Source organism: Anolis sagrei, chromosome 2, assembly GCF_037176765.1.
Source record: "Anolis sagrei isolate rAnoSag1 chromosome 2, rAnoSag1.mat, whole genome shotgun sequence".
Classification (NCBI taxonomy): Eukaryota; Metazoa; Chordata; class Lepidosauria; order Squamata; family Dactyloidae; genus Anolis; species Anolis sagrei.
In genome coordinates this window covers 169,497,078-169,524,806 of record NC_090022.1, presented here as the reverse complement: position 1 = coordinate 169,524,806, position 27,729 = coordinate 169,497,078, and the positions used below count along the sequence as shown (strand labels likewise).

General features: G+C 45.1%; 1 protein-coding gene and 1 long non-coding RNA gene across 2 annotated transcripts in view; both read right to left on the bottom strand.

Annotated features, from left to right (window-relative positions):
• LOC137096099 (uncharacterized) overlaps positions 1-27,729 on the bottom strand; it is a 138,420-nt gene that overhangs the window by 26,423 nt on the left and 84,268 nt on the right. The window lies entirely within an intron of this gene.
• The window catches only part of AP1M2 (adaptor related protein complex 1 subunit mu 2), a 46,403-nt gene that overhangs the window by 13,592 nt on the left and 5,082 nt on the right, over positions 1-27,729 (bottom strand). The window contains exons 2-6 of the mRNA XM_060763497.2: positions 26,709-26,865; positions 16,957-17,024; positions 16,601-16,731; positions 11,655-11,802; positions 2,827-2,953 (exon numbers count right to left, since the gene is read on the bottom strand). Of these exons, the coding sequence (XP_060619480.1) occupies positions 2,827-2,953; positions 11,655-11,802; positions 16,601-16,731; positions 16,957-17,024; positions 26,709-26,865 (631 nt within the window). The remainder of the gene's footprint in view (positions 1-2,826; positions 2,954-11,654; positions 11,803-16,600; positions 16,732-16,956; positions 17,025-26,708; positions 26,866-27,729) is intronic.

Genomic DNA, 27,729 nt, shown 5'->3' with positions numbered 1-27,729 from the left:
ATGTGGATGTGCTTGTGAAAGGCTGAGAACAGATGGGGTGTGGATGAGTTGAAAATGATGTGGTGTATGTCAGCTGAGAAGGAGTTATCCAAGATCTGGAGAACAAGCCCTATGAGGAGCAGCTTAAAGAGCTGGGCATGTTTAGCCTTCAGAAGAGAAGGCAGAGAGGAGACATGATAGCCATGTATAAATACGTGAGGAAGTCATAGGGAGGAGGGAGTGAACTTGTTTACTTCTACCCTTGGAGACTAGGACTCGAAACAATGGCTTCAAAATCTCCTTCCTTGTAAAGGAGATTCCATCTGAACATGAGGATGAACTTCCTGACTGTGAGAGCCATTCAGCAGTGGAACTCTCTGACCCGGAGTGTGGTGGAGGCTCTTTCTTTCGAGGCTTTTAAACAGAGGCTGGATGGCCTTCTGTCGGGGGTGCTTTGAATGCTGCTTGGCAGGGGGTTGGACTGGATGGTCCATGAGGTCTCTTCCAACTCTAGGATTCTAGGGGGATTTGGAGGTACGTGTCCAACACTCAAACCATGGCATTGCTTTAGCTCTCATGTTGGTGTTAGTGTTAGGTTAGGACTTGGACAAATCACACTCTCCCAGACTAAGGCAATATCTAACTTACTCACAATAAACCTTCCCGCAAAATAATGTATGGAATCACTAGGTTGTTGTAGGTTTTTTCGGGCTATATGGCCATGTTCTTGAGACATTTCTCCTGACGTTTCGCCTGCATCTATCACAAGTGAGGTCTGTTGGAACTAGGAAAAGGGGGTTTATATACCTGTGGAATGACCAGGGTGGGACAAAGAACTCTTGTCTGCTGGAGCTAGGTGTGAATGTTTCAACTGCCCACCTTGATTAGCATTTGATTGCCTGGCAGTGCCTGGAGCAATCTTTTGTTGAGAGGTGATTAGATGTCCTTGTTTGTTTCCTCTCTGTTGTTGTGCTGTTCTACTTTTAGAGTTTTTTCGTACTGGTAGCCAGATTTTGTTCATTTTCATGGTTTCCTTCTTTCTGCTGTTGTGCATTATATTAGCCAAAAAACACTTTTTTTTTTGGTTGCAGGGTTTTGAAAATTGGGTTGTGCATTAGATTTGATGGTGCATTAGACTTGAGTAAATATGGATATTAAGCAAAAACCCTTGAGGAATTCCTGGAGTCAAATTTGCTGCTGGCCATCCCATGTTAGCCAAGAGGAGAATTCTGATCATAGAATCATAGAATCAAAGAGTTGGAAGAGACCTCATGGGCCATCCAGTCCAACCCCCTGCCAAGAAGCAGGAATATTGCATTCAAATCACCCCTGACAGATGGCCATCCAGCCTCTGTTTAAAAGCTTCCAAAGAAGGAGCCTCCACCACACTCCGGGGCAGTTCCCTAAGCCACTCCTCATAGGGCTTGTTCTCCAGACCCTTGATCATTTTAGTCGCCCTCCTCTGGACACATTCCAGCTTGTCAATATCTCTCTTGAATTGTGGTGCCCAGAATTGGACACAATATTCCAGGTGTGGTCTAACCAAAGCAGAATAGAGGGGTAGCATTACTTCCTTAGATCTAGACACTATGCTCCTATTGATGCAGGCCAAAATCCCATTGGCCTTTTTTGCCGCCACATCACATTGTTGGCTCATGTTTAACTTGTTGTCCACGAGGACTCCAAGATCTTTTTCACACGTACTGCTCTCGAGCCAGGCGTCCCCCATTCTGTATCTTTGCATTTCATTTTTTCTGCCAAAGTGGAGTATCTTGCATTTGTCACTGTTGAACTTCATTTTGTTAGTTTTGGCCCATCTCTCTAATCTGTCAAGATCGTTTTGAATTCTGCTCCTGTCCTCTGGACTATTGGCTATTCCTCCCAATTTGGTGTCGTCTGCAAACTTGATGATCATGCCTTCTATCCCTTCATCTAAGTCATTAATAAAGATGTTGAACAGGACCGGGCCCAGGACGGAACCCTGCGGCACTCCACTTGTCACTTCTTTCCAGGATGAAGAGGAAGCATTAGTGAGCACTCTCTGTGTTCGTCCACTTAACCAATTACAGATCCACCTCACCGTAGTTTTGCCTAGCCCACATTGGACTAGTTTCCTTGCCAGAAGGTCATGGGGGACCTTGTCGAAGGCCTTACTGAAATCCAGGTACGCTACATCCACGGCATTCCCCGCATCTACCCAGCTTGTAACTCTATCGAAGAAAGAGATCAGATTAGTCTGGCATGACTTGTTTTTGATAAATCCATGTTGACTATTAGCGATGACTGCATTTGTTTCTAAGTGTTTGCAGACCGCTTCCTTAACAATCTTTTCCAGAATCTTGCCCGGTATCGACGTGAGGCTGACCGGACGGTAGTTGTTTAGGTCATTCTTTTTTCTCTTCTTGAAGATTGGGACCACATTGGCCCTCCTCCAATCTGCTGGAACTTCTCCCGTTCTCCAAGAACTCTCAAAGATGGTTGCCAATGGTTCCGAAATGACTTCCGCTAGTTCCTTCAATACTCTGGGGTGTAGTTGATCTGGCCCTGGGGACTTGAACTCATTAAGAGCGGCCAGGTATTCCTGGACGACTTCTTTCCCAATTTGGGGTTGGATGTCCTCCAATCCCTCATCCACTCCATCTTGCTGAGGTTGAAGACTCTCTTTTTGTGAGAAGACCGAGGCAAAGAAGGCATTAAGTAGTTCTGCCTTTTCCCTATCCCCTGTCAGCATTGCCCCATCTTCTCCTCGAAGAGGTCCTATCGCCTCCTTGTTTTTCCTTTTTCTACTGATGGTTGCCTAGTCCACCCCCAAAACAGACATCCTCTCCTCAGCTCTGAGTTACTTACGTCCTGTGAGTTCAAAGAGCACCCGGTCGTTGAGGCCCAGGCGCAACTCTGGCATGCCTGAAAGGAACACTTTAAGCTTGATGGAGCCCACAATCTCGCTTAACAGGACACTTCCGTTGGCATTCACCTGAAAGACAAAGCAGCTCATGTCTGAACATATCTCCTTCTACGTTCCACCTCGGAACTTAAGATCCTCTGGGGAGGCCCTGCTCTCGGCCCCGCCATTGTCTCAAACACGTTTGGCGGAGACGAGGGACAGGGCCTTCTCGGTGGTAGCCCCCCCCCCTGCCTGTGGAATACGCTTACCGGGGAAATTAGATCATCTTCATCCCTCCTCGCCTTCAGAAAGAAGGTAAAATCATGATTGTGGGACCAGGCCTTCGGGCAATCAGGTTAAAGGTCAACGGATAATATTTGACTATGGTTTGGAAGTGGATTTGGATAAGTGAAGCGGAGTAATCATTAGTATATGGCTAGAAAAATAGCCACCAGACTGGCAATAGCTAAATGGATCGTAAGTATACTGTTTAATTTTTTATTTTAATGTTCATGGTTTTAACTGTTATTTTTGCTATTTGTATTTTATGAAGCGGCATTGAATTGTTGCCAATTGTAAGCCACACTGAGTTGCCCTAGGGGTTGAGAAAAATGTTCGAAATAAATAAACAAACAAACAACGTTCTTTTGTGGCCATGAGGAAGAGTAGCTGCTCCTTCTTAGTATTAAGTACAGCACTGAAGTCACCCAATACGGGGAAGACTATTTACAAGGCCTAGCTTTTGCTCCCTTGCTCCTTCTCTTCTCAATTCTCCCTGCTGTTACCTCTGGTACAGGGAAGGGATACACAAGCAGGCAGGTGGTTTTCTGGGAGGAGAGGGCAGGTGAGGGCATAATGCCCATCTCTTGCCCAAGCCTAGAGAACTAAAAGCCGGATGAGTGGGTGTGCAGATTTGACAAATATGAATTTAATATGATGTGTGGGAATGAATGGAAGGATGTGTGGTTGGAGCAGAGGCGGCCCTGGGTAATTTTCAACGCTTAGCAAACAGTATTTTGCCCCCCCCCCCCGCCCCAACCAATCACTGATATATATTTTCTGTTCGTCATGGGAGTGCTGTGTGCCATATTTGGTTCAATTCCATCATTGGTGGAGTTCAGAATGCTCTTTGATTGTAGGTGAACTATACACCCCAGTAACTACAACTCGCATATGTAAAGGTCTATTTCCCTCTCAAGAGCACCCCTGGGCAAAATCAACTATTGTGTTGGTACAGCTGTACCAGGAGTTCCCACTTTATTTGCTTTGTATTGAGTGTTTGCTCGCAGTTCAGGGTTTCAGGGGTTCTGCAGAAAGGTGGCTTCCTTTGGTTGCGGTCGTAGGGCAAGTCACCTGTCCATCATCGTTAAGTTTTGGTTCCGCCCCTTGCTCAGGGCAATTGGGAAGGGAAGGGAGTTATTTTTTAGTTAGTCTCAGCAAGGAAAACTAAGGTACAGGACCAGGCCCGTAGCCAAGGTTTTGATTCTGGGAGGGTGGAGGCTGAGTTTGATTGGGGGGGGGGGGGGGCTGAGTCTGAGTGAAACATGAAAGGCACTGCAGACTACTTCAACCAGAGAAATCAGCCATAGCAGAGCACCTGATGAACCAACCTGGACACAGCATTTTATTTGAGAACACAGAAATGCTGGACCACTCTCACAACCACCATGTCAGACTACACAGAGAAGCCATTGAAATCCACAAGCATGTGGACAATTTCAACAGAAAGGAGGAAACCATGAAAATGAACTAAATCTGGCTACCAGTATTAAAAAACTCTAAAATTGCAACAGCACAACAACAGAGAGGAAGCAGGCAGGGACATCTAATTACTTCTCAACAAAGGTTTGCTCCAGGCACAGTCAGCCCATTGTATGCTAATCAAGGTGGTCAATTGAAACATTCACACCTAGCTGCAGCAGACAAGAGTCCTTTGTCTCACCCTGGTCATTCCACAGATATATAAACCCTTCTTCCTAGTTTCAACAGACCTCACTACTTCTGAGAATGCTTGCCATAGATGCAGGTGAAACGTCAGGAGAGAATGCCTCTAGACCATGGCCATATAGCCCGAAAAAACCTACAACAACCCAAATCCAATGTAGTTGCATAGAATCTATATGTCTGTATGTCCAATGTCATTCTTTGTCTAAATGTTTTTCTGTCATCTGATATACACTCTCACACTGGAAATTGCAATAAAAGGAACCTATGCTTCAAAGTAATTGAAAAGACATTCATGACAGGTGGAGGCAGAATGGGCTTTCCCCAAGAAGCAGCCTCTGTTTCTTCTGGTTTGCCTTCCTTCTTTCCCTCTGGGCAGCATGTTTCTAGGAGACCTGGGGAAGGGTGCAAGTGTTCCTGTTCCAAGGTAAAGGTAAAGGTAGTCCCCTGACATTAAGTCCAGTCATGTCTGACTCTGGGGTGTGGTGCTCATCTCCATTTCTAAGCCGAAGAGCCAGCATTGTCCGTAGACACCTCCAAGGTCATGTGGCCGGCATGACTGCATGGAGCGCCGTTACCTTCCCGCCGGAACGGTACCTATTGATCTACTCACATTTGCATGTTTTCGAACTGCTAGGTTGGCAGAAGCTAGGGCTGACAGCGGAAGCTCACGCCGCTCCCCGGTATCGAACCTGTGACCTTTCGATCAACAAGCTCAACAGCTCAGTGCTTTAACCCACTGCGCCACCGGGGGCTCCTGTTCCAAACTATACCAATAATCAGAAATAACAAAACATTTGAAAAATGGAACAAGGACATTCTACGATTCGTATGGGAAGGGAAAAGGCCCAGAATAAAAATCAAACACCTGATAGACAGCAAAAAAAGAGGAGATCTCGGCCTGCCAGATCTCAAATTATACTTCGAAGCGTGCGGGTTATCCTGGCTAAAAGATTGGATCACGCTTAAAAGAGAGAAAGTATTAGCTCTGGAAGGGTTCGACCTACGAGTCGGATGGCACGGCTACCTCTGGTACGAGAAGACAAAAGTAGAGAAGAACTTCAAAAATCATTTCGTAAGAGCGGCACTGATCAGGATTTGGGAGAAATACAAGAACCACTTTTACACAAAAACACCGACTTGGATCTCACCCCTAGAAGCAAGCCAAAGGAGACTACTAGGCTGGTCGAAATGGCCAAAATACAGCGACCTACTAACGAAGAAAGAAGGGAAAATACATCTAAAACCACGAGAGGAGATAACAATTCAACACAAAAACATTACCTGGTTCCAATTCTTACAAATCAAAGAACACTTTAACAAAGACTCAAAGATAGGATTTACAGATAAGGAAGACTTCTGGGAACCCCTGATAAAGAACGGAAAGAAAATCATAACTAAGATCCACTCAAAACTACTAGAATGGTCAACTGAGACCGAATTAATAAAGGAATGTATGATCAAGTGGGCCAGAAACATTGGAAGACCAATAAACATAAGAGAATGGGAACAAATATGGAAACTGAAACTAAAATACACGTACTCATCTGACCTGAAAGAGAATTGGTACAAAATGTTCTTCCGTTGGCACATGACCCCACAGAAACTTGGACTAATGTATAAAAACACCCAAAACAAATGCTGGAAGTGTCAAACCCAAGTGGAAACATATTACCACATGTGGTGGTCATGTACTAAAGCTAGAAAATACTTGAAAACAATACAGGAGGCCTCTCAGAAGATCCTGCAAACAACAATACAATTAAAACCAGAATACTTCCTTCTTGGCATTACGGACGAAGACATACCGCTCGAAAGAAATAAAGACAAACTATTCACCTTCCTGACAACAGCAGCAAGGACAACATACGCCAAGAAGTGGAAACTAAAGGAACTGCCAACCAAAGAAGAATGGGAAGCTAAGGTTTCTGAAATAATGGACATGGATTTATTAACATACTATCTTAAAGACCCAGAGGGCAAGCCAATAAACCCAACAGACTGGACCCTCTTTAAAAATTACATGGAATCACAACGAAACCCATGAAGACTTGCTATCCCTGAGTGAGTACAAGTGACAGAAATGAAAACAAGAAATCAGAGACTTGGAAAATCCAAAAAAGAAGTGACCAGTATTAAACAAAAACGTGGCACCAGAGTGATGACCAAGACTACCCAGGGAAGATAAAGGCGGAAGTCAACAAAAAGAAACAGTTTCTAAACTATTTTTTTAACTGTCATATATCTGTCCCTTTTCCGCCTTTTTTCTCTCCCACTACTTTCCCCCCTTGCTTCTCATCCCTTCCCCCCCTTTTTTTCCCCTCGCCATCCCCCTGCTTCTTCACTGCCCCCTATTCTTGACGCTCGAATGCGTCCATCCCCTACCCCCAAGCCTACCCTTGCCTACCCCCACACCTATCCACTATCTTCCCTTTCCTCTTTCTAAGAATTCTAGTGTTTTTAAATGTTTGTAAACAAAACTACAATAAACATATTTTAAAAAAAAGGAACCTATGCTTCAAAGTAATTGAAAAGACATTCATGACAGGTGGAGGCAGAATGGGCTTTCCCCAAGAAGCAGCCTCTGTTTCTTCTGGTTTGCCTTCCTTCTTTCCCTCTGGGCAGCATGTTTCTAGGAGACCTGGGGAAGGGTGCAAGGCAGAGGCAGCCATGCCCTAAAGCTTGGGCATGAGCTGGCTCACCTTCCCTGTCTCTTGTGGGGAGCGGGGAGGGCGGTACAGTATCCAAGGTGGGTCAAGGCCAGGAGCAGGCAGCTGATCTCCTAATGTGCTCTCTCAAATTCCCCCTCTGGGCAGCACAGCAGTGGGGGTTCTGCACAGTGAACCCAGTGCAGTTTCCGATGCCACCCAGAGAGGGAGAGACAGGGAGGATTGCAAGGAGGCTGCAGCTGCTGTGTACACCAACAGCTGCTGCCTCCATGATTATTCAGAATATCCACCCATCCAGCCCATGTCAGTTAAATGGTAGGTTCTGCTCCTTCCAGTTCCTCCCATTGTAATGCTCCTCCTGTGCAAAAAGAGCCAGAGGGACAGAGTTTTATGGGTTCAAACGAAGGGAAGGAGCAAAATAAGGTGATAATTTGCTCACTTTCCCTCTGCTATTGGTGCACAGGGTGGCTGCTTCTTGGAGGAACAGTCATCCCTTTGGCCTCCCTGTTCCATTTCTGTTGCTGGAGAGTATGGTGTAGGATTGGGATAGAAGGGCACACTCACCCCATCACCACCAGGAGGATAGCTGGAGGTTGGCAAGTGAGAGCTTGATATGGCTATGGGGTGCTCCTCCAGTGACCTGCCCTACACACTGTGCCACCCAGGGAGAGCAAGTCAGCAAGCAGTCAAAGGCAGCTGCCTACACAAAGTGTCTAGGAGGCAATATGGGCCCACCTCTTTTATGGTGTTCATCTATATAAATAAAAATGTAATGTTCGTTTGTGGGATTAACAGAACCCAAAAACCAGTGGGACAATTTACACCAAATTTGGACAGCATACACCTAACAACCCAATGTATGTCCTTCACTCAAAATTTTTTGATTTTGTCATTTCATGGGAGTTGTAGTTGCTGGGATTTATAGTTCACCGACAATCAAAGAGCATTGTGAACTCCACCAATTATGGCAATTATGGCATTGAACCAAACGTGGCATAACAGGACTCCCATGACCAACAGAAAACAAGGGTTTGGTGGGCATTGACCTTAAATTTGGGAGTTGTAGTTCACCTACATCCAGAGAGCACTGTGGACTCAAACAATGATGGATCTGGACTAAACTTGGCACGAATATTCGATATGCCCAAATGTGAACACAGATGGAGTTTGGGGAAATCAGACCTTGACATTTGGGTGTTGTGGTTATTGAGATTTATAGTTCACCTAAAATCAAAGAGCATTCTGAACCCCACCAACGACAGAATTGGGGGCAAATTTCCCACACAAAACCCCCAAAAGCAACAGAAAATACTTAATGCCATCCAGTCCAACTCCCTTTACCAGGGCAAGAAAACGTAATCAAAGCCCTCCTGACAAAGAGCCATCCAGCCATAGATATAGATAGATAGATAGATATGATCCACACACAGAGAGATCATAGATTTTTTAAGGGATCCCTCAAGTAGGACAATGACTGCATATTCCAGAGTAGGCAAACCAGACACTTTCCACATCAACACTGACAAAGAAACAACAAGAAATACTGTTTACCCACAAGGATAAAGAAATTACATAGATTAGAAACCATTACTTTATTTTCCAGAACACCAGACTGGGCCACAGCAACGCGTGGCAGGGGACAGCTAGTAAATAATAATAATAAACTTTATTTATACCCCGCCACCATCTCCCCAGGGGGACTCGGGGCGGCTTGCCTGAGGTCAAGCCCAACAATACAACAATGCAAATAAACAACATACCATGATAGTAAAATATAAATATATAAATACAAGAAACAATATAAATAAATATCAACAATATAAAATCACAATAATTTAAACACAAGAAAATAAATCATAGTGAGCAGGGCCGATAGCAAGGATTAAAAGTTTAAAAACACTTGATGAAAAGGCAATGTATTGTCGAGGGCTTTCATGGCCGGAATCACTGGGTTGTTGTAGGTTTTTTCGGGCTATATGGCCATGTTCTAGAGGCATTCTCTTGACATTTTGTCTGCATCTATGGCAAGCATCCTCAGAGGTAGTGAGGTCTGTTGGAACTAGGAAAAAGGGTTTCTATATATGTGGAATGACCAGGGTGGGACAAAGGACTCTTGTCTACTAGAGCTAGGTGTGAATGTCTCAACTGACCACCATGATTAGCATTTGATGGCCTGGCAGTGCCTGGGGCAATCTTTTGTTGAGAGGTGATTAGATGTCCTTGCTTGTTTCCACTCTGTTGTTTTGCTGTTGTAATTTTAGAGTTTTTTTAATACTGGTAGCCAGATTTTGTTCATTTTCATAGTTTTCTCCTTTCTGTTGAAATTATCCACATGCTTGTGGATTTCAATGGCTTCTCTGTGTAGTCTGACGTGGTGGTTGTTAGACTGGTCCAGCATTTCTGTGTTCTCAAATAAAATACTGTGTCCAGGTTGGTTCATCAGGTGCTCTGCTATGGCTGACTTCTCTAAGGGAGGAGGTAGGGGAGAAAATATTTCTATGCTTTGTTTGATGGCTTCTTCTCGCACAACGCACTGCTTTTCTTCCAAAGTAAAAGGGCCATTGTTAGGCATGCAAGCCTCCGCTTAACAATATGCATAGCTCACTCTGAGTATATGTATTTTGCAGACAGCTGGAGGGTAGGAGATGAATCAATTTGGCCTCCCTCATTAAGCATATCTAATCTGACAGAGTAGGCAAGTATAATTTCTAGTTCCTGAATTAAAATATCAAAAATTCTAGATTATTTATTTCACACCACAATATCTGAACAGGCTCATGCCTACTTACACACACACAAAGCAGTTAGTGTGTGTGCGCGCACACGCATAGATGCATAAAGGTAAAGGTAAAGGTTTCCCCCTGACATTAAGTCCAGTCGTGTCCGACTCCGGGGGTTGGTGCTTGTTCTGTTGTGCGCTGGGCCTGTAAAGAATTTCCTTTAGAACAGGACATGCAACCTTTGCCCAGCGGGAAGCCAGGGGGCCTAAAGGGAAGTTCTCAGAGGGTTTTCACCACAAATAGTCTTTAGATGGCTTGTGAAGTACAACAAAGTCTTTTATTAAAGAACAATCAAACAGAAACTTCTCGTCTTCAGTAAAGTTAAGCAACTGATTCCAAGCTTTTAGGCAACTGGTGAATTCCTAATCTGGCCCACGAAGGACAGGCAACTGTCTTCAATAACTTCTTCTTTATTTTAAATGGAAAATCCCCTTTTTAACTTCTCCCAGGCTGACTGTAATCTAACCCTTACTGATGTGGGCTCCGCTACCGGGTCGAACTGCATCTCGAACGCCGAGTGGACCTACCAGTAAGGCAGTAGACATTCTCCAGCTGGAGTTCTTTGGTTTTTAGGGCTGTTTTCCTGGAAATTCTTAAAGGTTGAAGCTTTTGTACAGGGGAAGCTTGCACATGTCCTGTACATTAGCTTTCCTTGCTGAGACTAACTAAAAAATGGCTCCCTTCCCTTCCCAATTACCCTGAGCAAGGGGCGGGACCAAAACTTAACGATGATGGACAGGTGACTTGCCCTGTGACTGCAACCAAAAGAAGCCACCTATCTGCAGAGTCCCTGAAACCTAGGACTGCAATCAAACATTTAATACAAAGCAAATAAAGTTGGAGCTCCTGGTACAGCTGTACCAGAACAGTGCTCACCTCCATTTCTAAGCCGAAGAGCCGGTGTTCTCTGCAGATACCTCCAAGATCATGTGGCCGGCATGACTGCATGGAATGCCATTACCTTCCTGCCAGAGTGGTACCTATTGATCTACTCACATTTGCATGCTTCTGAACTGCTAGGTTGGCAGAAGCATAGATGCATACATACAGCTATATACATTTGAAGTATTGTGATGTGAACATCACTTCACTTTATTTTTTAATGAAAGAGTGCAGAATTTAGAAGACTCATATTCATCAAACAAAAAATGTATAGTTTTAAAACATTATTTCAAACAGAGACTATTTCACACCATATTTTATTATGACAATTTTTTTAAAGGTGAGGAGAATCATAGAATCCTAGAGTTGGAAGAGACCTCATGAGCCATCCAGTCCAACCCCCTGCCAAGAAGCAGGAATATTGCATTCAAATCACCCCTGACAGATGGCCATCCAGCCTCTGTTTAAAAGCTTCCAAAGAAGGAAGCCTGGCTTCAGTTAAACTATATGACTCACCAGCAAATTGACAGATTCAATGACATCAATGAAGACTTCATTCTTTTTGTATTTTATGCCCTCTGATCTCCAGGAGACAGCATTGGTAACAGTAGCTGGAACACGAGATTTCCCCGTATCTAGCTTGTTGCCTTGTTGAGTGATGTACCTACAATGGGGTTAAAAAAGTGAGATCAAGAAGACCTAAACCAGCCCTCTGAAGAACAGTTATTTTTCCTTCCCAATAATAATAATAATAATAACAACAACAACAACAACTTTATTTATACCCCACCACCATCTCCCCGAAGGGACTTGGGGTGACTTACATGAGGCCAAGCCCGTCAAGTACAAATACAATGCAACCACAAACAAGTAAGCAAATAAAGCAAATAAAACAATATAAATAAGGCATCCAATTGCAGTTTCCCTCAGTAGTGGGGCTCAGCAAAGGGTACTTTCTGCTCTCAAATGATAGAAACAATATCAGAAAAAGTGATGTTGACCATGGCCCAGTACTTGGGAAGGTTTATTTTTTTTCTGGAATACAACTTCCCACCTACCTCAGCCAGCATGAAAGTTTGGGCATTCTGTGGCATCTGTTGTCTAAAACAATTACAAGTTCCCAAGTGTTTGCAAAACCACATACCACATACCACTTGCTGGACTGGTGCGGAGCTTTGGCATAGAGTGCTACCAGTATGCAGATGATACCCAGCTACTCTTGCGTCTCGAACCTGAGACAACCGCGATTCCTGAGAACTTTAGGCTGTGTTTGGAAGCAGTGATGAGTTGGCTGTGAGCGAGCAGACTAAAAGTCAATCCTGCAAAAACGGTGATACTCTGGCCCAGCCAGCCGACAGAATTAATCCAGTCTCTGCCTGATTTCGATGGGGAAGTTCTGGTTCTTTCTGCCACTGTTAAAAGCCTTGGGGTTGTGTTGGACTCATCGCTGATGATGGAGGCCCAGATCACTGCCATAAGTAAGCAGGCCTTTTTTCATCTTCGCCAGGCAAGGAAATTGGCATCCTACCTTTCGGTAGAAGCATTGGCAACAGTAATCCACGCAACAGTCACCACTAGGTTGGACTATTGCAACGCCTTATATGGCGGTCTTCCGAAGTCAACAACTCAGAAGATTCGGATGGTCCAAATGTGGCGGCCAGGCTGCTAGCGGGATCATCTATAAGATCCCATATTACACCAATTCTACAACAACTGCATTGGCAATCAATAGGCCTGTAGCAAGGGGGGGGGGGGGGTTACGGGTTCAACTCCCCCCCCCCCCGAAACGTTTCAGATTGTTAAAAAAACTGGTTTACTCATGAATTTTAACTGGTTAACTAAATCCCCATGCTAAGTCTATGAGATGCAAAAAATTAAGAGTCCCTCCAGAACTGCAAGCACTACCTCAGGCAAATATTGACAATTTATTCACACTGTCATAACTTGCAGCAATAGCTGATGTAGTGAAGCAACCAAGTTGTGTGTGTGTGTGTGGGGGGGGGGGGGGTTGAATGCTCTCATTAAGGAGGCCAGACTTGGTGGAGGTGGTTGACAGGGGCAGAGCTGCAGGCTATTGAAGGCTGCTCTGCCCCCTGCTGTGCTCTTTGCTTCAGCGTGAGCTAGGAGGCAGGTTTCAACTCCCCCCCCAAATTTTCAAACCCCCCCCCCCCAAATTTCAACCCCTTCTGAAATTTTTTTCTGGCTACGGCCCTGTAAGCCGCTCCTCATAGGGCTTGTTCTCCAGACCCTTGATCATTTTAGTCGCCCTCCTCTGGACACATTCCAGCTTGTCAATATCTCTCTTGAATTGTGGTGCCCAGAATTGGACACAATATTCCAGGTGTGTGGTCTAACCAAAACGGAATAGAGGGGTAGCATGACTTCCCTAGATCTAGACACTATGCTCCTATTGATGCAGGCTAAAATCCCATTGGCTTTTTTTTGCCTCCACATCACATTGTTGGCTCATGTTTAACTTGTTGTCCACGAGGACTCCAAGATCAGAGCGAAGAGAGGGGCCAGGAAGGCCGTTCCATCTTGTCTCCTGTAATGTGCATATAATATAATATAATATAATATAATATAATATAATATAATATAATATATTGTATATACATATAATATTGATAATATTATAATGTAATACAATATAATACTACTAATAATAACATATTATAATTATATTTTTATATTAAATGTAATATTATTAATAATATTACAGTATAATGTTATAGTACAATGTAATATACGAGGGGTATTTTTTAAGTAAGGTCCGTTTTATTGTAGACACTAGTAGTTCGCGCGCATACCGCAACGAGCGCGTGCGTCGTGTGCCTCGGGAACAACTGTGCTCAGTTTCCGCTCTGTAGCTAACCTGTACGGTTCTGTTCTGTGCTTTAAAAATGTTAAGACTATCAACTCACCCTCCGCATGTGAGGTTCACTCAGTGATACGGTTTTTGTCAGCAAGGAACCTGCCTGCTGCAGAAATTAATCGACAGATTTGTGAAGTGTATGGTGATACTGTTATGAGTGAAAGCAAAGTGCGTAAGTGGGTATGACAATTCAAAGATGGCCGTGACAACGTCCATGATGAGGACCGCTCCGGTCGCCCTTCTTTGATTACAGTGAACTCTTGGTTATCGGAGCAGGCGGCAAGTTTTTATGAAAAGGGTATTTTAAAATTGGTTCAGAGGTATGATAAGTGTTGGCAACTATGTCGAAAAACAGAGTGAAAATAAATTTACTTTTTTGAAATAAACTTTCGTTGTGTACTTATGTTCAAAAGGACCTTACTTAAAAAATACCCCTTGTATAATATTAATATTGTGCTATGGTAATAATATAATATACTAGCTGTACCCGGCCACGCGTTGCTGTGGCGTAGTGTGTTGTTTTGGAAAATGTAGTACTGACAAAGTAGTGGTGCTGTGGCCAACCTTCCCCCTATCTCCCCTTCTTTCCCTCCTTCCTTCACTCCCTGTTTCCTTCCTTCCTTCCCGTCTTTCCTTCTCTCCTTCCTTCCTTCTCTATTGCTTTCCTTCCTTCCCCCTTTTTCTTTCTCTTCTGTTGTCTCTCTTTTCTTCCTTCTCTCTTTCCTCCTTTCTTTCCCTCCCTCTTTCTCTACATTTTATCCCCTTCCTTCGCTCCCTCTTTCCTTCCTTCTTCCTTTTTCTCTTCTGCAGTCTGTCTTTTCTTTCTTCTCTCTTTCCATCTTTCCTTCCATCCCTCTTTCTCTACATCTTCCCCCCTTCCTTCGCTCCTTCTTTCGTTCCTTCTTTCCCTTTTTTCTTTCCTTCTCTCCTTCCTTCTTTCTCTAACTTTCCTTCCTCCCCCTTTTTCTTTCCCTCCCTCTTTCTCTCCTTTCTTCCTTTTCTACCTATATTCTTTCCTTCCTTCTTTCTTTCCCTCCCTCTTTCTCTCCTGTCAGGGGTGATTTGAATGCAATATTCCTGTTTCTTGGCAGAATGGGGTTGGACTGGATGGCCCATGAGGTCTCTTCCAACGCTTTGATTCTATGATTCTATGATTCTTCCTTGACAGATTAGAAGGGGGCGTGGCTTGGAGGTAACGTGAGGAGGGAGGAGGGGAGGGGGGTTGGGTTTAGAAGGGGGCGTGGCTTGGAGGTAACGTGAGGAGGGAGGAGGGGAGGGGGGATGGGTTTAGAAGGGGGCGTGGCTTGGAGGTAACGTGAGGAGGGGGAGGGGAGGGGGTGTGTTTAGAAGGGGGCGTGGCTTGGAGGTAACGTGAGGAGAGAGGAGGGGAGGGGGGATGGGTTTAGAAGGGGGCGTGGCTTGGAGGTAATGTTAGGAGGGTAGAGGGAGGAGGGGAGGGGGTGTGCCGCCGGGGGGGGGGGCGAGGGGCGGCGGGTGCGCGCGTGGCGGGGAGTTTCCGCCGCGCGCGCGTGTGTGCCGCGGGGGGGGGTGAGGGGCAGCGGGTGCGCGCGTGGCGGGGAGTTTGCGCCGCGCGCGCGTGTGTGCCGCGGGGGGGGGTGAGGGGCGGCGGGTGCGCGCGTGGCGGGGAGTTTCCGCCGCGCGCGCGTGTGTGCCGCCGGGGGGGGGGGTGAGGGGCGGCGGGTGCGCGCGTGGCGGGGAGTTTCCGCCGCGCGCGCGTGTGTGCTGCCGGGGGGGGGGGGGCGAGGGGCGGCGGGTTCGCTTGTGGGGGGGAAGTTTGCGCCGTGCGCGCGTGTGCCGCGGGGGGGGGGTGTGAGGGGCGGCGGGTGCGCGCGTGGCGGGGAGTTTCCGCCGCGCGCGCGTGTGTGCCGCCGGGGGGGGGGCGAGGGGCGGCGGATGCGCGCGTGGCGGGGAGTTTGCGCTGTGGGCGCGTGTGTGCCGCGCGGGGGGTGGGGGGTGGGAGGGGCCGTACGTGCGCGCGTGCCGTGGAGTTTGCGCCAGTGCGCATGTTCAGTTGTTTTGTGGTGTTTTTGTCGTTGCAGTGGTGTTTGTTTTATTTTGGAGTAGATTAGTTTGTAGCGAGTGGGTTGGCCTAGGGGCATGGCAATTTTGGTTAAGTTTCGTTGGGGGGTTGTGGAGTTATGCGGCTCCGTACGACGCCCCCTACAGATTTATATATATAGATTGTATTTACTTGTTACTTGTAAGCCGTTCTGAGTCCCCTTCGGGGTGAGAAGGGCGGCATATAAATGTAAATAAATAAATAAATAAAATTGGTTTTTGTGGATCAGTCATTGTGGTGCTGCAATTTAAGTCATGACTCAAGATCGACAAACAAGTGTTATTTTACATGTTATTTCATAAAGTTAACTGTACTCCACAATAAAATATTACCCCAACAAAGAGTATAATATGCAAAGTTAAAGCCAAAACATGCCAAAAAAAGTGTTGCTCCGTACAAACTCTTCTATATGCCTTCTTAAGAAGTCAAATTCTGAAAAGTCATTTGCCCAGTGACAGGAAAGCAATCTGAGAAGGTAGTAGGGGGGAAAAAAGTCAAATGACTCACTCTTGCAAAATTTTGCTGTCTGTTGTCTGGGGAAACCCGAAGTCCATCAGTTCATCCAGTAGTTCATATACAATGACAAAATTGTCACGGATGCTCTCTTCCTCTAGTTCTTTAAAGTATTCTGAAAAGACCTGATAAGTAAAGGATAGAAGAATTCACAGTGGATTTCTTACTGAAGGCATATTCTTTCTGTGCTCAAAATGTTGGCATTATAAGTCCCTAGTCACAAAATTATGCATGTCTAAAATGTGAAAATGTCAAAAATGTGAAAATGTTTGGAAAGCTCTGAGCTAGAGCACAGACCAAAAACACTACCTATCTTTACATGTGTTTCTAAAATGTGTTCAGTCGCTTACCTCAACCACTTTGTAGAGAAAGGAATATACAAGTGAGGCGTTGGCGTTCTTCATGGTGAGGGCCACCACTACAGAAAAGGTCAAGGAAGAAGCTAAGAAAAGAGCCATTTTGCCCACTCCACCAGAGACCTGTATTCTAGCCCACTGCGGCTGGATCTACACTGCCATATACAGGGGCGGCTCAACCATTACGCGAAGTAAGCATTCGCAGTATAGTTGATTTTGCCCAGGGGCGCTCTTGAGGCGCTCTTGGGGGAAAATAGACCTTGACATATGCGAGTTGTAGTTACTGGGATGTATAGTTCACCTACAATCAAAGAGCATTCTGAACTCCACCAATGATGGAATTGAACCAAATATGGCACACAGAACTTCCATGATGAACAGAAAATATATATCAATGATTGGTTGGGGGGGGGGGGCAAAATATGTTTGCTTACTGTTGAAAATTACCTAGGGCCGCCTCTGGCCATATAATCCAGATTGTCAAATCAGATAATCCACACTATCCACTTTGAACTGGATTATATGAGTCTAAACAGATATATAATCCAGTTATATCTCCAGATAATCTGGATTTTATATACCTGTATAGATGGGGCCTGTTTCTTAAACTAAATGGTGCCACCTTAGCTCAATGTGGGGCCATGAAAAAATTGTCAACAGTAAAGAGTTCCTAAATGCCACCCATTTACACAAATCCTTGTTTCTAAGAGTCGCTTTGATCCGCTCTGGAAAATAAAGTAATGAGAAAGTGTTGGTTTCTAATATATGTAATGTCTTTATGCTTGTGAGTAAACAATATTTCTTGTCGTTTCTTTGTCAGTGTTGATGTGGAGATTGTCTGGTTTGCCTACTCTGGAACATGCAACATATCATTGTCCTTCTTTAAGGGTCTCTTTCAAATCTATGATACTGTGTGGGAATCATATATATCTATCTATATCTATGGCTGGGTTGCTCTTTGTCAGGAGGGCTTTGATTATTTTTTCTTGCCCTGGTGAAGGGAGTTGGACTGGATGGCCTTAAGTATTTTCTGTTGGTCATGGGGGTTCTGTGTAGGAGGTTTTCCTCAATTTTGTCGTTGGTGGGATTCAGAATGCCCCCTGATTGTAGATGAACTATAAATCTCAGTAACTACAACTCCCAGATGTCAAGGTCTATTTCCCCCAAACTCCATCTGTGTTCACAGGTCCGCAGTTTGGGGGTCCTCCTGGATTCTTCACTTACGTTTGAGGCTCAGATGTCGGTGGTGGCCAGGAGGGCCTTTGCACAAGACTCGTGCGCCAACTGCGACCGTACCTCAGGAAGGCGGATCTGGCCAAAGTGGTCCACGCCTTAGTCACCTCTAGACTGGATTACTGCAATGCACTCTACGTGGGGCTGCCCTTGAAAACGGCCCAGAAATTTCAGATGATCCAACGGGCGGCAGCCAGGTTGTTAACTGGGGCTCCTTACAGAGAGAGGTCATCCCTCCTGTTCAAGGAGCTCCACTGGCTGCCATTCATCTACCGGACCCAATTCAAGGTGAAGGTTCTTACCTACAAAGCCCTGAAGGGTTTGGGACCCGCCTACCTGCGTGATCCTATCTCTGTATACGAACTCACACGATCCCTTCAATCATCCGGAGAGGCCCTGCTCTCGATCCCACCAGCATCGCAGGCACGATTGGTGGGGACGAGAGAGAGGGCCTTTTCGGTGGTGGCCCCTCGACTCTGGAACTCACTCCCTAAAGACATCAGACAGGCCCCAACTCTTCAGGAGGAGCTTGAAGACGTGGCTGTTCCAGTGTGCCTTCCCGGAATAATGACCCATAGCACTTTGTCCTCCAAAGCACTTTACATTTCTTTAGGTCTGCTCGTATGCCCTTCCACAAACACCAGTATCACCTTTCGTCCATGTCCCAGCATTATTTCCAATTTTAACTTTACATTTGGCCTTCCCACTGTTTTTAATTGTGTGTTGTCTTATTGGTAATGTTGTATATTTTATTGTCTATGTTTTTCAATTGCTTGTATTGTTGTTATTATTGCTTGTATTGTTGTGTTTGGGCTCGGCCTCATGTAAGCCGCACCAAGTTTCTTGGGGAGATGGTAGCGGGCTACAAATAAAGTGTTGTTGTTATTATTATTATTATTATTATTATTGTTCATATTTTGACATATGGAATATCCGTGCCAAGTTTGGTCCAGATCCATCATTGTTTGAGTCCACAGTGCTCTCTGGATGTAGGTGAACTACAACTCCCAAACTCAAGGTCAATGCCCACCAAACCCTTCTAGTGTTTTCTGTTGGTCATGGGAGTCCTGTGTGCCATGTTTGGTTCAATTCCATCATTGGAGGAGTTCAGAATGTAGAAGTTCTTTGATTTTAGGTGAACTATAAATCCCAGCAACTACAACTCCCAAATGACAACATCATTTTTTTAGTGATGGTCACTCCTTGGGTTAGTAGGTGTATTGTGTCCAAATTTGGTGTCAGTTCATCCAGTGGTTTTTGAATTATGTTAATCCCACAAACGAACATTACATTTTTATTTATATAGATGTACCTAGGATCACCTAAACATTTCTCAGGTGGAAAGGGATTGCAACTGGAAAAGGTTTAAGAAGCCCTGCTCTAGCCGACTGCCCCACTGAATGAATGACCATTCATTCCCATATATACTGACTAAAGGGGTGAAAGGCAGGAGCCTGGAAAAGTAGAAAGGGAGCACTGAGACCCCTTCTACACTGCCACACAATCCAAATTATCAGCAGGTAATCCACATTACCTGCTTTGAACTGGACTATATGCGTTAGACCACACCTGGAATATTGGGTCCAATTCTGGACACCACAATTCAAGAGAGATATTAACAAGCTGGAATGTGTCCAGAGGAGGGCGACTAAAATGATGAAGGGTCTGGAGAACAAGCCCTATGAGGAGTGGCTTAAGGAGTTGGGCATGTTTAGCCTGAAGAAGAGAAGGCTGAGAGGAGATATGATAGCCATGTATAAATATGTGAGAGGAAGCCACAGGGAGGAGGGAGCAAGCTTGTTTTCTGCTTCCTTGGAGACTAGGATGCGGAACAATGGCTTCAAACTACAAGAAAGGAGATTCCATCTGAACATGAGGAAGAACTTCCTGACTGTGAGAGCCGTTCAGCAGTGGAACTCTCTGCCCCAGAGTGTGGTGGAGGCTCCTTCTTTGGAAGCTTTTAAACAGAGGCTGGATGGCCATCTGTCAGGGGTGATTTCAGGGGCGGCTCGTCCATTACACGAAGTAAGCGGTCGCAGAACACTTTTTTTTGCCAGGGGCGCAGAGGCGCCTCTGTAAATGCTCCTCGACTGCCACTTGAGGAGCGCCCCCTCAGCTCACAACAGCCCTAGCAGTCCAGGGGGAGCCTCGGCTTTCTTGCCTCGCTGGTGGGTGAGCCTCTTCCCAAAGGGGCCGGGCCCTTGAGCCTCACCTAGCCCCTCTCGTTCCTGCTCCACCCGGCCACCGGGTGCGTGAGCAGAGCCGGCGCTCAATCGTTCTCTGCGTTCGATCCCTTCCCCATGACTGGCTCCCTTTCCTGATCCCCCGGCGCTCCACCCACCTCCTCTCCTTTCCCCAATCCACGGATGGGCCAAAGGGCGGAGCCGCTGCGACTGGCCCGCTTCAGGTCCGGAGGCGTGTCTGAAGACCCCAGCGTGCGCACCAAAAGTTGCCTCATCTCCTGACTTTCTCTTCAGCCATTGGGACTGAGAGAGAGAGAGAGAGAGAGAGAGCCCCTCCGGCTGGAGGTATCTCCCACCTCCTCTCCCTCCTTTGTTTTTGCGCCTACCTTCAGGAAAGGTGGGCATCTCCACCTCTCTGTCTCTCTCTCTCTCTCTCTCTCTCTCTCTCTTGGTCCCAATGGCTGAGGAGAAAGTCAGGAGAAGAGGTGACTTTTGGTGCACACGCCGGGGTCTTCAGGCACACCTCCGGACCCAAAGCGTGCCAGGTAAGGGAGCAAGTGCGGCAAGTGTAGTTACTGGGATGTATAGTTCACTTAAAATCAAAGAGCATTCTGAACTCCACCAATGATGGAATTGAACCAAATATGGCACACAGAACTCCCACGACGAACAGAAAATATATATCAATGATTGGTTGGGAGGGGGGCGCCAAAATACTGTTTGCTTACCTTTGAAAATTACCTAGGGCCACCTCTGGGTGATTTGAATGCAATATTCCTGCTTCTTGGCAGGGGGTTGGACTGGATGGCCCATGAGGTCTCTTCCAACTCTTTGATTCTATGAGGCTATGATTCTATGAGTCTACACTGCCATATAATCTAGTTCAAAGTAGATAATGTGGATTTTATATGGCAGTGTAGAAAGGGCCTATGTCTGGAAAAGACAAGGGGACAGAGATAAGTCTGAAAGGGGCAAGAAACCATCTGTGGCACCGCATTCCAATCTGCGCAGAGGAATTTCTGTTCTGCTTTGAAAAACATGACCTATAACCTCTAAATACAAGAAGAACCTGTTTTCAGATTATTCTAGCGATCACTAAGCTTAGTGAATAAGTTGCTACATTATTTTGAGGTACATTTAATTCCCACCCCATTTGTCATAGGGACGCATATAGATCCATGCTTGCAACATGGAGCATTTAAGTATATGCCAGCATTTCAGATAGAGAGACAAGATAATGGATGCATGTGGGTGTATACAGTAGAAAATGAAGATTCCATTTTGCAAACCTGGATCCATTTTTCTGGAGCTTCTTTGAAGTGCAGTCTTTCCCAAAACCAATGCTGAAGTGAAAAAAAAGGCTTAAAGCAAAGGAAGGAATCATACAGATCTCCATCGGCTGTTGATTGTCCAGCAGCTCCCATCATACTGCTACTAGTCAATATTGCCAATGCTGAGAAATGATGGGAATTACAATCAACCAACATGTGGAAGTCCTAAGAAGCTCCACCCTTATCCATCGGTCAATGGGAACTTGGTAAGTCAGTACTTAGGTAAGTTTTATTGGTTTAACCTGGATCAAAACTTTTTATTTAGGCGAGGGTTCCCCTTGACATTAAGTCTAGTCTGTCTGACTGTGGGGGGTTGCTGCTCATCTCCATTTCTAAGTGGAAGAGCCGGTGTTTCCGTAGACCAGAGGTCCTCAAACTATGAGGGGTATTTTTTAAGTAAGGTCCGTTTTGTTGTAGACACTAGTAGTTCGTGCGCATACTGCAACGAGCGCGTGCATGCCTCGGGAACAACTGTGCTCAGTTTCCGCTCTGTAGTTAACCTGTACGGTTCTGTTCTGTGCTTTAAAAATGTTTAAGACTATCAACTCACCCGCCGCATATGAGGTCTCTCAGTGATACGGTTTTTGTCAGCAAGGAACCTGCCTGCTGCAGAAATTCATCGACAGATTTGTGAAGTGTACGGTGATACTGTTATGAGTGAAAGCAAAGTGCGTAAGAGGGTACAACAATTCAAAGATGGCCGTGACAACGTCCATGATGAGGACCGCTCCAGTCGCCCTTCTTTGATTACAGACAATTTGGTTATCGGAGCAGGCGGCAAGTTTCTATGAAGAGGGTATTTTAAAATTGGTTCAGAGGTATGATAAGTGTTTGAACCAACTTGGCAACTATGTTGAAAAATAGAGTGAAGTATGTACTTTCTGAAAATAAATTTACTTTTTTGAAATAAACTTTCGTTGTGTACTTATGTTCCAACGGACCTTACTTAAAAAATACCCCTCGTAGTTTCTGATCCTAGATTATCCTCTTTGACAGGGGTCCTCAAACTACGGCCCGGGGGCCAGATACGGCCCTCCAAGGTCATTTACCCGACCCTCGCTGAGGGTCAACCTAAGTCTAAAACGACTTGAAAGCACACAACAACAACAACAACAACAATCCTATCTCATCAGCCAAAAGTAGACCCACAATTCCCATTGAAATACGAATAAGTTTATATTTGTTAAAACTGTTTTTCATTTGAATTATTGTATTGTTTTTAAGTGTTTTTTGCACAACAAATGAGATATGTGCTGTGTGTTTAGGAAATCGTTCATGTTTTTTTTAAAAAAAATTATAATCTGGCCCTCCAACAGTTTGAGGGACTGTGACCTGGCCCTCTGTTTAAAAACTTTGAGGACCCCTGCCATAGACACCTCCAAGGCCATGCGGCTGGCATGACTGCATGGAGCGCTGTTACCTTCCCTATTGATCTACTCACATTTGCATGTTTTCAAACTACTAGGTTGGCAGAAGCTGGGCCTAACAACGGGAGCTCACCACATCTGTAAATAAATAAATAGATGGGCTTAATCAAGAACATCCATAACAGATACTCATTTAACTCATTTAATGTTTTGTCTTATCAATTTTCTCCAGCATCAATGGCTTTATTATTAAAAAGAACCCAGACGTTCCTCAAAAAAAGATTGTATGAATAGCCATTGTCAATTGGAATTGTTGTGAGTTTATTATTTTTATTATTATTTTGTCGTGTCAGGAGCGACTTGAGAAACTGCAAGTCGCTTCTGGTGTGAGAGAATTGGCCGTCTGCAAGGACGTTGCCCAGGGGACACCTGGGTGTTTTTGATGTTTTTACCATCCTTATGGGAGATTTCTCTCATGTTCCCGCATGAGGAGCTGGAGCTGGTAGAGGGAGCTCATCCGCGCTCTTCCCGGATTCAAACCTGAGACCTGTCGGTCTTCAGTCCTGCCAGCACAGGGGTTTAACCCACTGCGCCACCGGGGGCTCCAGTTGTTGTGGTAACCCATCAATACCCTGTGTCTGTTATCACTGATGACTAAATGAATTGAATAGTGATGGTGAAGAAAAGTACATGTAAATAAATTATTCTGAGCTGAAAGCACATTTTGAGTTTCCTTGGACCAGGTTTTGCAATATAATTTGCAGTGTCTCTTCTATGAGAGCAGCTTTTCATCTCTTAGCAATTGCAAATATTTCTGGCTAGCTAGCAGGGTCAAAAGGCAGATCAAAAGCCAGCTTTGAACACATAAACATCGACAAATCAGTCATAAATCACTGAAAACAGTAATGTATATACACACAGCCTGAAAGAGAGAAGGAGAGGGATAGAGAACAAGAGAGAATGAACCACGTGTGCACAGGCACTTCCTGAGTTAAGATGAAATTTTAACATCAGTTTCCTATAGGACCGAATGGAGCAGAATTTTTCAGGCTGGATCTACACTGCCATATAACCCAGATGGTAATCCCATTTTATCTTCTTTGAACTGGATTATATGAGTCTACATTGCCATATAATCCAGTTCAAAGCAGATAATCTGGGTTATATGGCAGTGTAGATTCAGCCTTTGTTCCTCTTGTGTCAATAAGGAAATGCTTTCATCAATAATTCTACAAGGCAATTCTACAATCAGATGCATACAAAGGATAGCGTGCATAACTCTGCTAATCCGCCCTTTGAATTGAGATTAAATTTATGGTCCCCATTGTCCTTTGTGACAAGCCAAGGAAGACAGTTGTCTGGTAGACCAGGGGTCCTCAAACTTTTTAAACAGAGGGCCAGGTCACAGTCCCTCAAACTATTGTAGGGCCGGATTATAATTGGAAAAAAGCATGAATGAATTCCTATGCACACTGCACATATCTTATTTGTAGGACAAAAACACTTTAAAACAATACAATAATTAAAATGAAGAACAGTTTTAACAAATATAAACTTATTAGTATTTCATTGGGAAGTGTGGGTCTGCTTTTGGCTGATGAGATAGGATTGTTGTAGTTGTTGTGTGCTTTCAAGTCCTATCCAACTTAGGTTGACCCTGAGCGAGGGCCGGGTAAATTACTTGGAGGGCCATATCTGGCCCCCGGGCCGTAGTTTGAGGACCCCTGTCAAACAGGATAATCCAGGATCAGAAACTGGATTATAGAATCATAGAATCAAAAAGTTGGAAGAGACCTCATGGGCCATCCAGTCCAACCCCCTGCCAAGAAGCAGGAATATTGCTTTCAAATCACCCCTGACAGATGGCCATCCAGCCTCTGTTTAAAAGCCTCCAAAGAAGGAGCCTCCATCACACTCCGGGGCAGAGAGTTCCACTGCTGAACGGCTCTCACAGTCAGGAAGTTCTTCCTCATGTTCAGATGGAATCTCCTTTCTTGTAGTTTGAAGCCATTGTTCCGCATCCTAGTCTCCAAGGAAGCAGAAAACAAGCTTGCTCCCTCCTCCCTGTGGCTTCCTCTCACATATTTATACATGGCTATCATATCCCCTCTCAGCCTTCTCTTCTTCAGGCTAAACATGCCCAGCTCCTTAAGCCGCTCCTCATAGGGCTTGTTCTCCAGACCCTTGATCATTTTAGTCGCCCTCCTCTGGACACATTCCAGCTTGTCAATATCTCTCTTGAATTGTGATGCCCAGAATTGGACATAATATTCCAGGTGTGGTCTAACCAAAGCGGAATAGCGGGATACCATGTCTTCCCTAGATCTAGACACTATGCTCCTATTATGCAGGCCATAATCCCATTGGCTTTTTTTGCCACCACATCACATTGTTGGCTCATGTTTAACTTGTTGTCCACAAGGACTACATGGCAGTGTAGATTCAGCCTTGGTTCCTCTTGTGTCAATAAGTAATTGCTTTCACCAATAATTCTACAAGCCAACATCAGATGCATATGGGTGGATAAAGGATAGCGTGCATAACTCTGCTAATCTGCCCTTTGAATTGAGATTAAATTTATGGTCCCTATTGTCCTTTGAGACAAGCAGAGGAAGACAGTTGTCTGGTAGACAGTCAAATGTTACTAGTTCAATGTTGAGTATGTGAAAGTTCATGTCAAACTCCTGGATTTTAAACAAACGCAGGGCCCTTCCACACAGTCATATAGCTCAGAATGTCAAAGAAGATAATCCACAGTATCTGCTTTGGACTGGGTTATCTGAATCCACACTGCCATATAATCCAGTTCAATGTGGATTTTAAGGTTAAGATTTAAGGTTAAAGGTTTTCCCCTGACATTAAGTCCAGTCGTGTCCGACTCTGGGGTGTGATGCTCATCTCCATTTCTAAGCCAAAGAGCCGGCGTTGTCCATAGACATCTCCAAGGCCATGTGGCCAGCATGACTGCATGGAGCGCCATTACCTTCCCGCTGGAGCAGTACCTATCAATCTACTCACATTTGCATGTTTTCCAACTGCTAGGTTGGCAGAAGCTGGGGCTGACAGCGGGAGCTCATCCCACTCCCAGATTGCAACCTTTCGGTCAACAAGTTTAGCAGCTCAGTGGTTTAACCCACTGCGCCACTGGGGGCTCCGTGGATTTTATACAGCTGTGTGGAAGGGGCCACAAGAGAAGGGTGAACTCTGGGCAAACACTGATTAGCAAAGTTCTAAAAATGGCCCCACTTTGTTATTTGCTCAGAGGCGGCCCTAGGTAATTTTCAACGGTAAGCAAACAGTATTTTGGTGTCCCCCCCCCCCCCCCAAACCAATCACTGATATATATTTTCTGTTCGTTGTGGGAGTTCTGTGTGCCATATTTGGTTCAATTCCATCATTGGTGGAGTTCAGAATGCTCTGATTTTAGGTGAACTATACATCCCAGTAACAACAACTCGCATATGTCACGGTCTATTTTCCTCCCCAAGAGCGCCTCAAGAGCGCCCCTGAGCAAAATCAGCTATACTGCAAATGCTTACTTTGCGTAATGGGGTGAGCCGCCTCTGTATTTACTTGGCTACAAATGGAAGATAAATCCCACATTCTTATTCTCTTGGGCACTGAAAGGATACAGTAGAGGTTGCTATGCTTGATCCAAAGGAAGTGAATCTTTCCTCGGGACAGAAGCGGCGTCAAGGCACTTTCCTCCTCCTTCTGCATCAGAAGTGGCATGAAGTAGTCGATTTCCGACATGCTCACATCTCCTTTGTAGTTGCGGCTGATCAGTGGCTATGAAAGAAGAGAGCAATTAAGCACCACAATGGGAAGAACAAAATTAAGTTACACTGGCTTTCTCTTACACCCACCTCTGCTGCAGGCTTCCTAGTGAGTAGATTTAGGACTACATCACACAAGTCTGCCCCCCCCCCCACTTCATTTCTACACACTTCTAAAACAGAAGTATCATGGAGTCCATCATGTGAGGCAGACAAACTTCCAGCTGTCATCCATGGTGTTTCAACATTCACACCTAGCTCCAGCAGACAAGAGTCCTTTGTCTCACCCTAGTCATGCCACAGATATATAAACCCTTTTTCCTAGTTCCAACAGACCTCACAACGTCTGAGGATGCTTGCCATAGATGCAGGCGAAACGTCAGGAGAGAATGCCTCTAGACCATGGCCATACAGCCCGAAAAAACCTACAACAACCCAGTGATTCCGGCCATGAAAGCCTTCGACAATACAAGATGGAAGTCAGACGGTGCTAAATCTGGACTGTATGGAGGATGTTGTATGGTGGTGAGATCCAGTGTCTGAAGTTTCAAGTCTGTGCGCTTTCATTTCCGGTATTAGCATCCTGGGTACCCATCGTGCACAGATCTTCCGATAGCCAAACAACGCAATAATGTGACCCACACATTCTTGTGAAATGTTGATTATGCTTGAAATTTCTCTTTGAGTGATATGACGATCATCCTGAATCAATCTGTCAACCTTTTGCTTGTGAAACTTGGTGGCTGCTGTCACAGGACGTCCAAATCTTTGTTTGTCATGTAAGTCAGATGTTCCAATCCCACCTCAACATCTTTAAACTTACTCACCCAACAATACACAGTACTCACATCAACACAATCACCATAAACAGTATTTT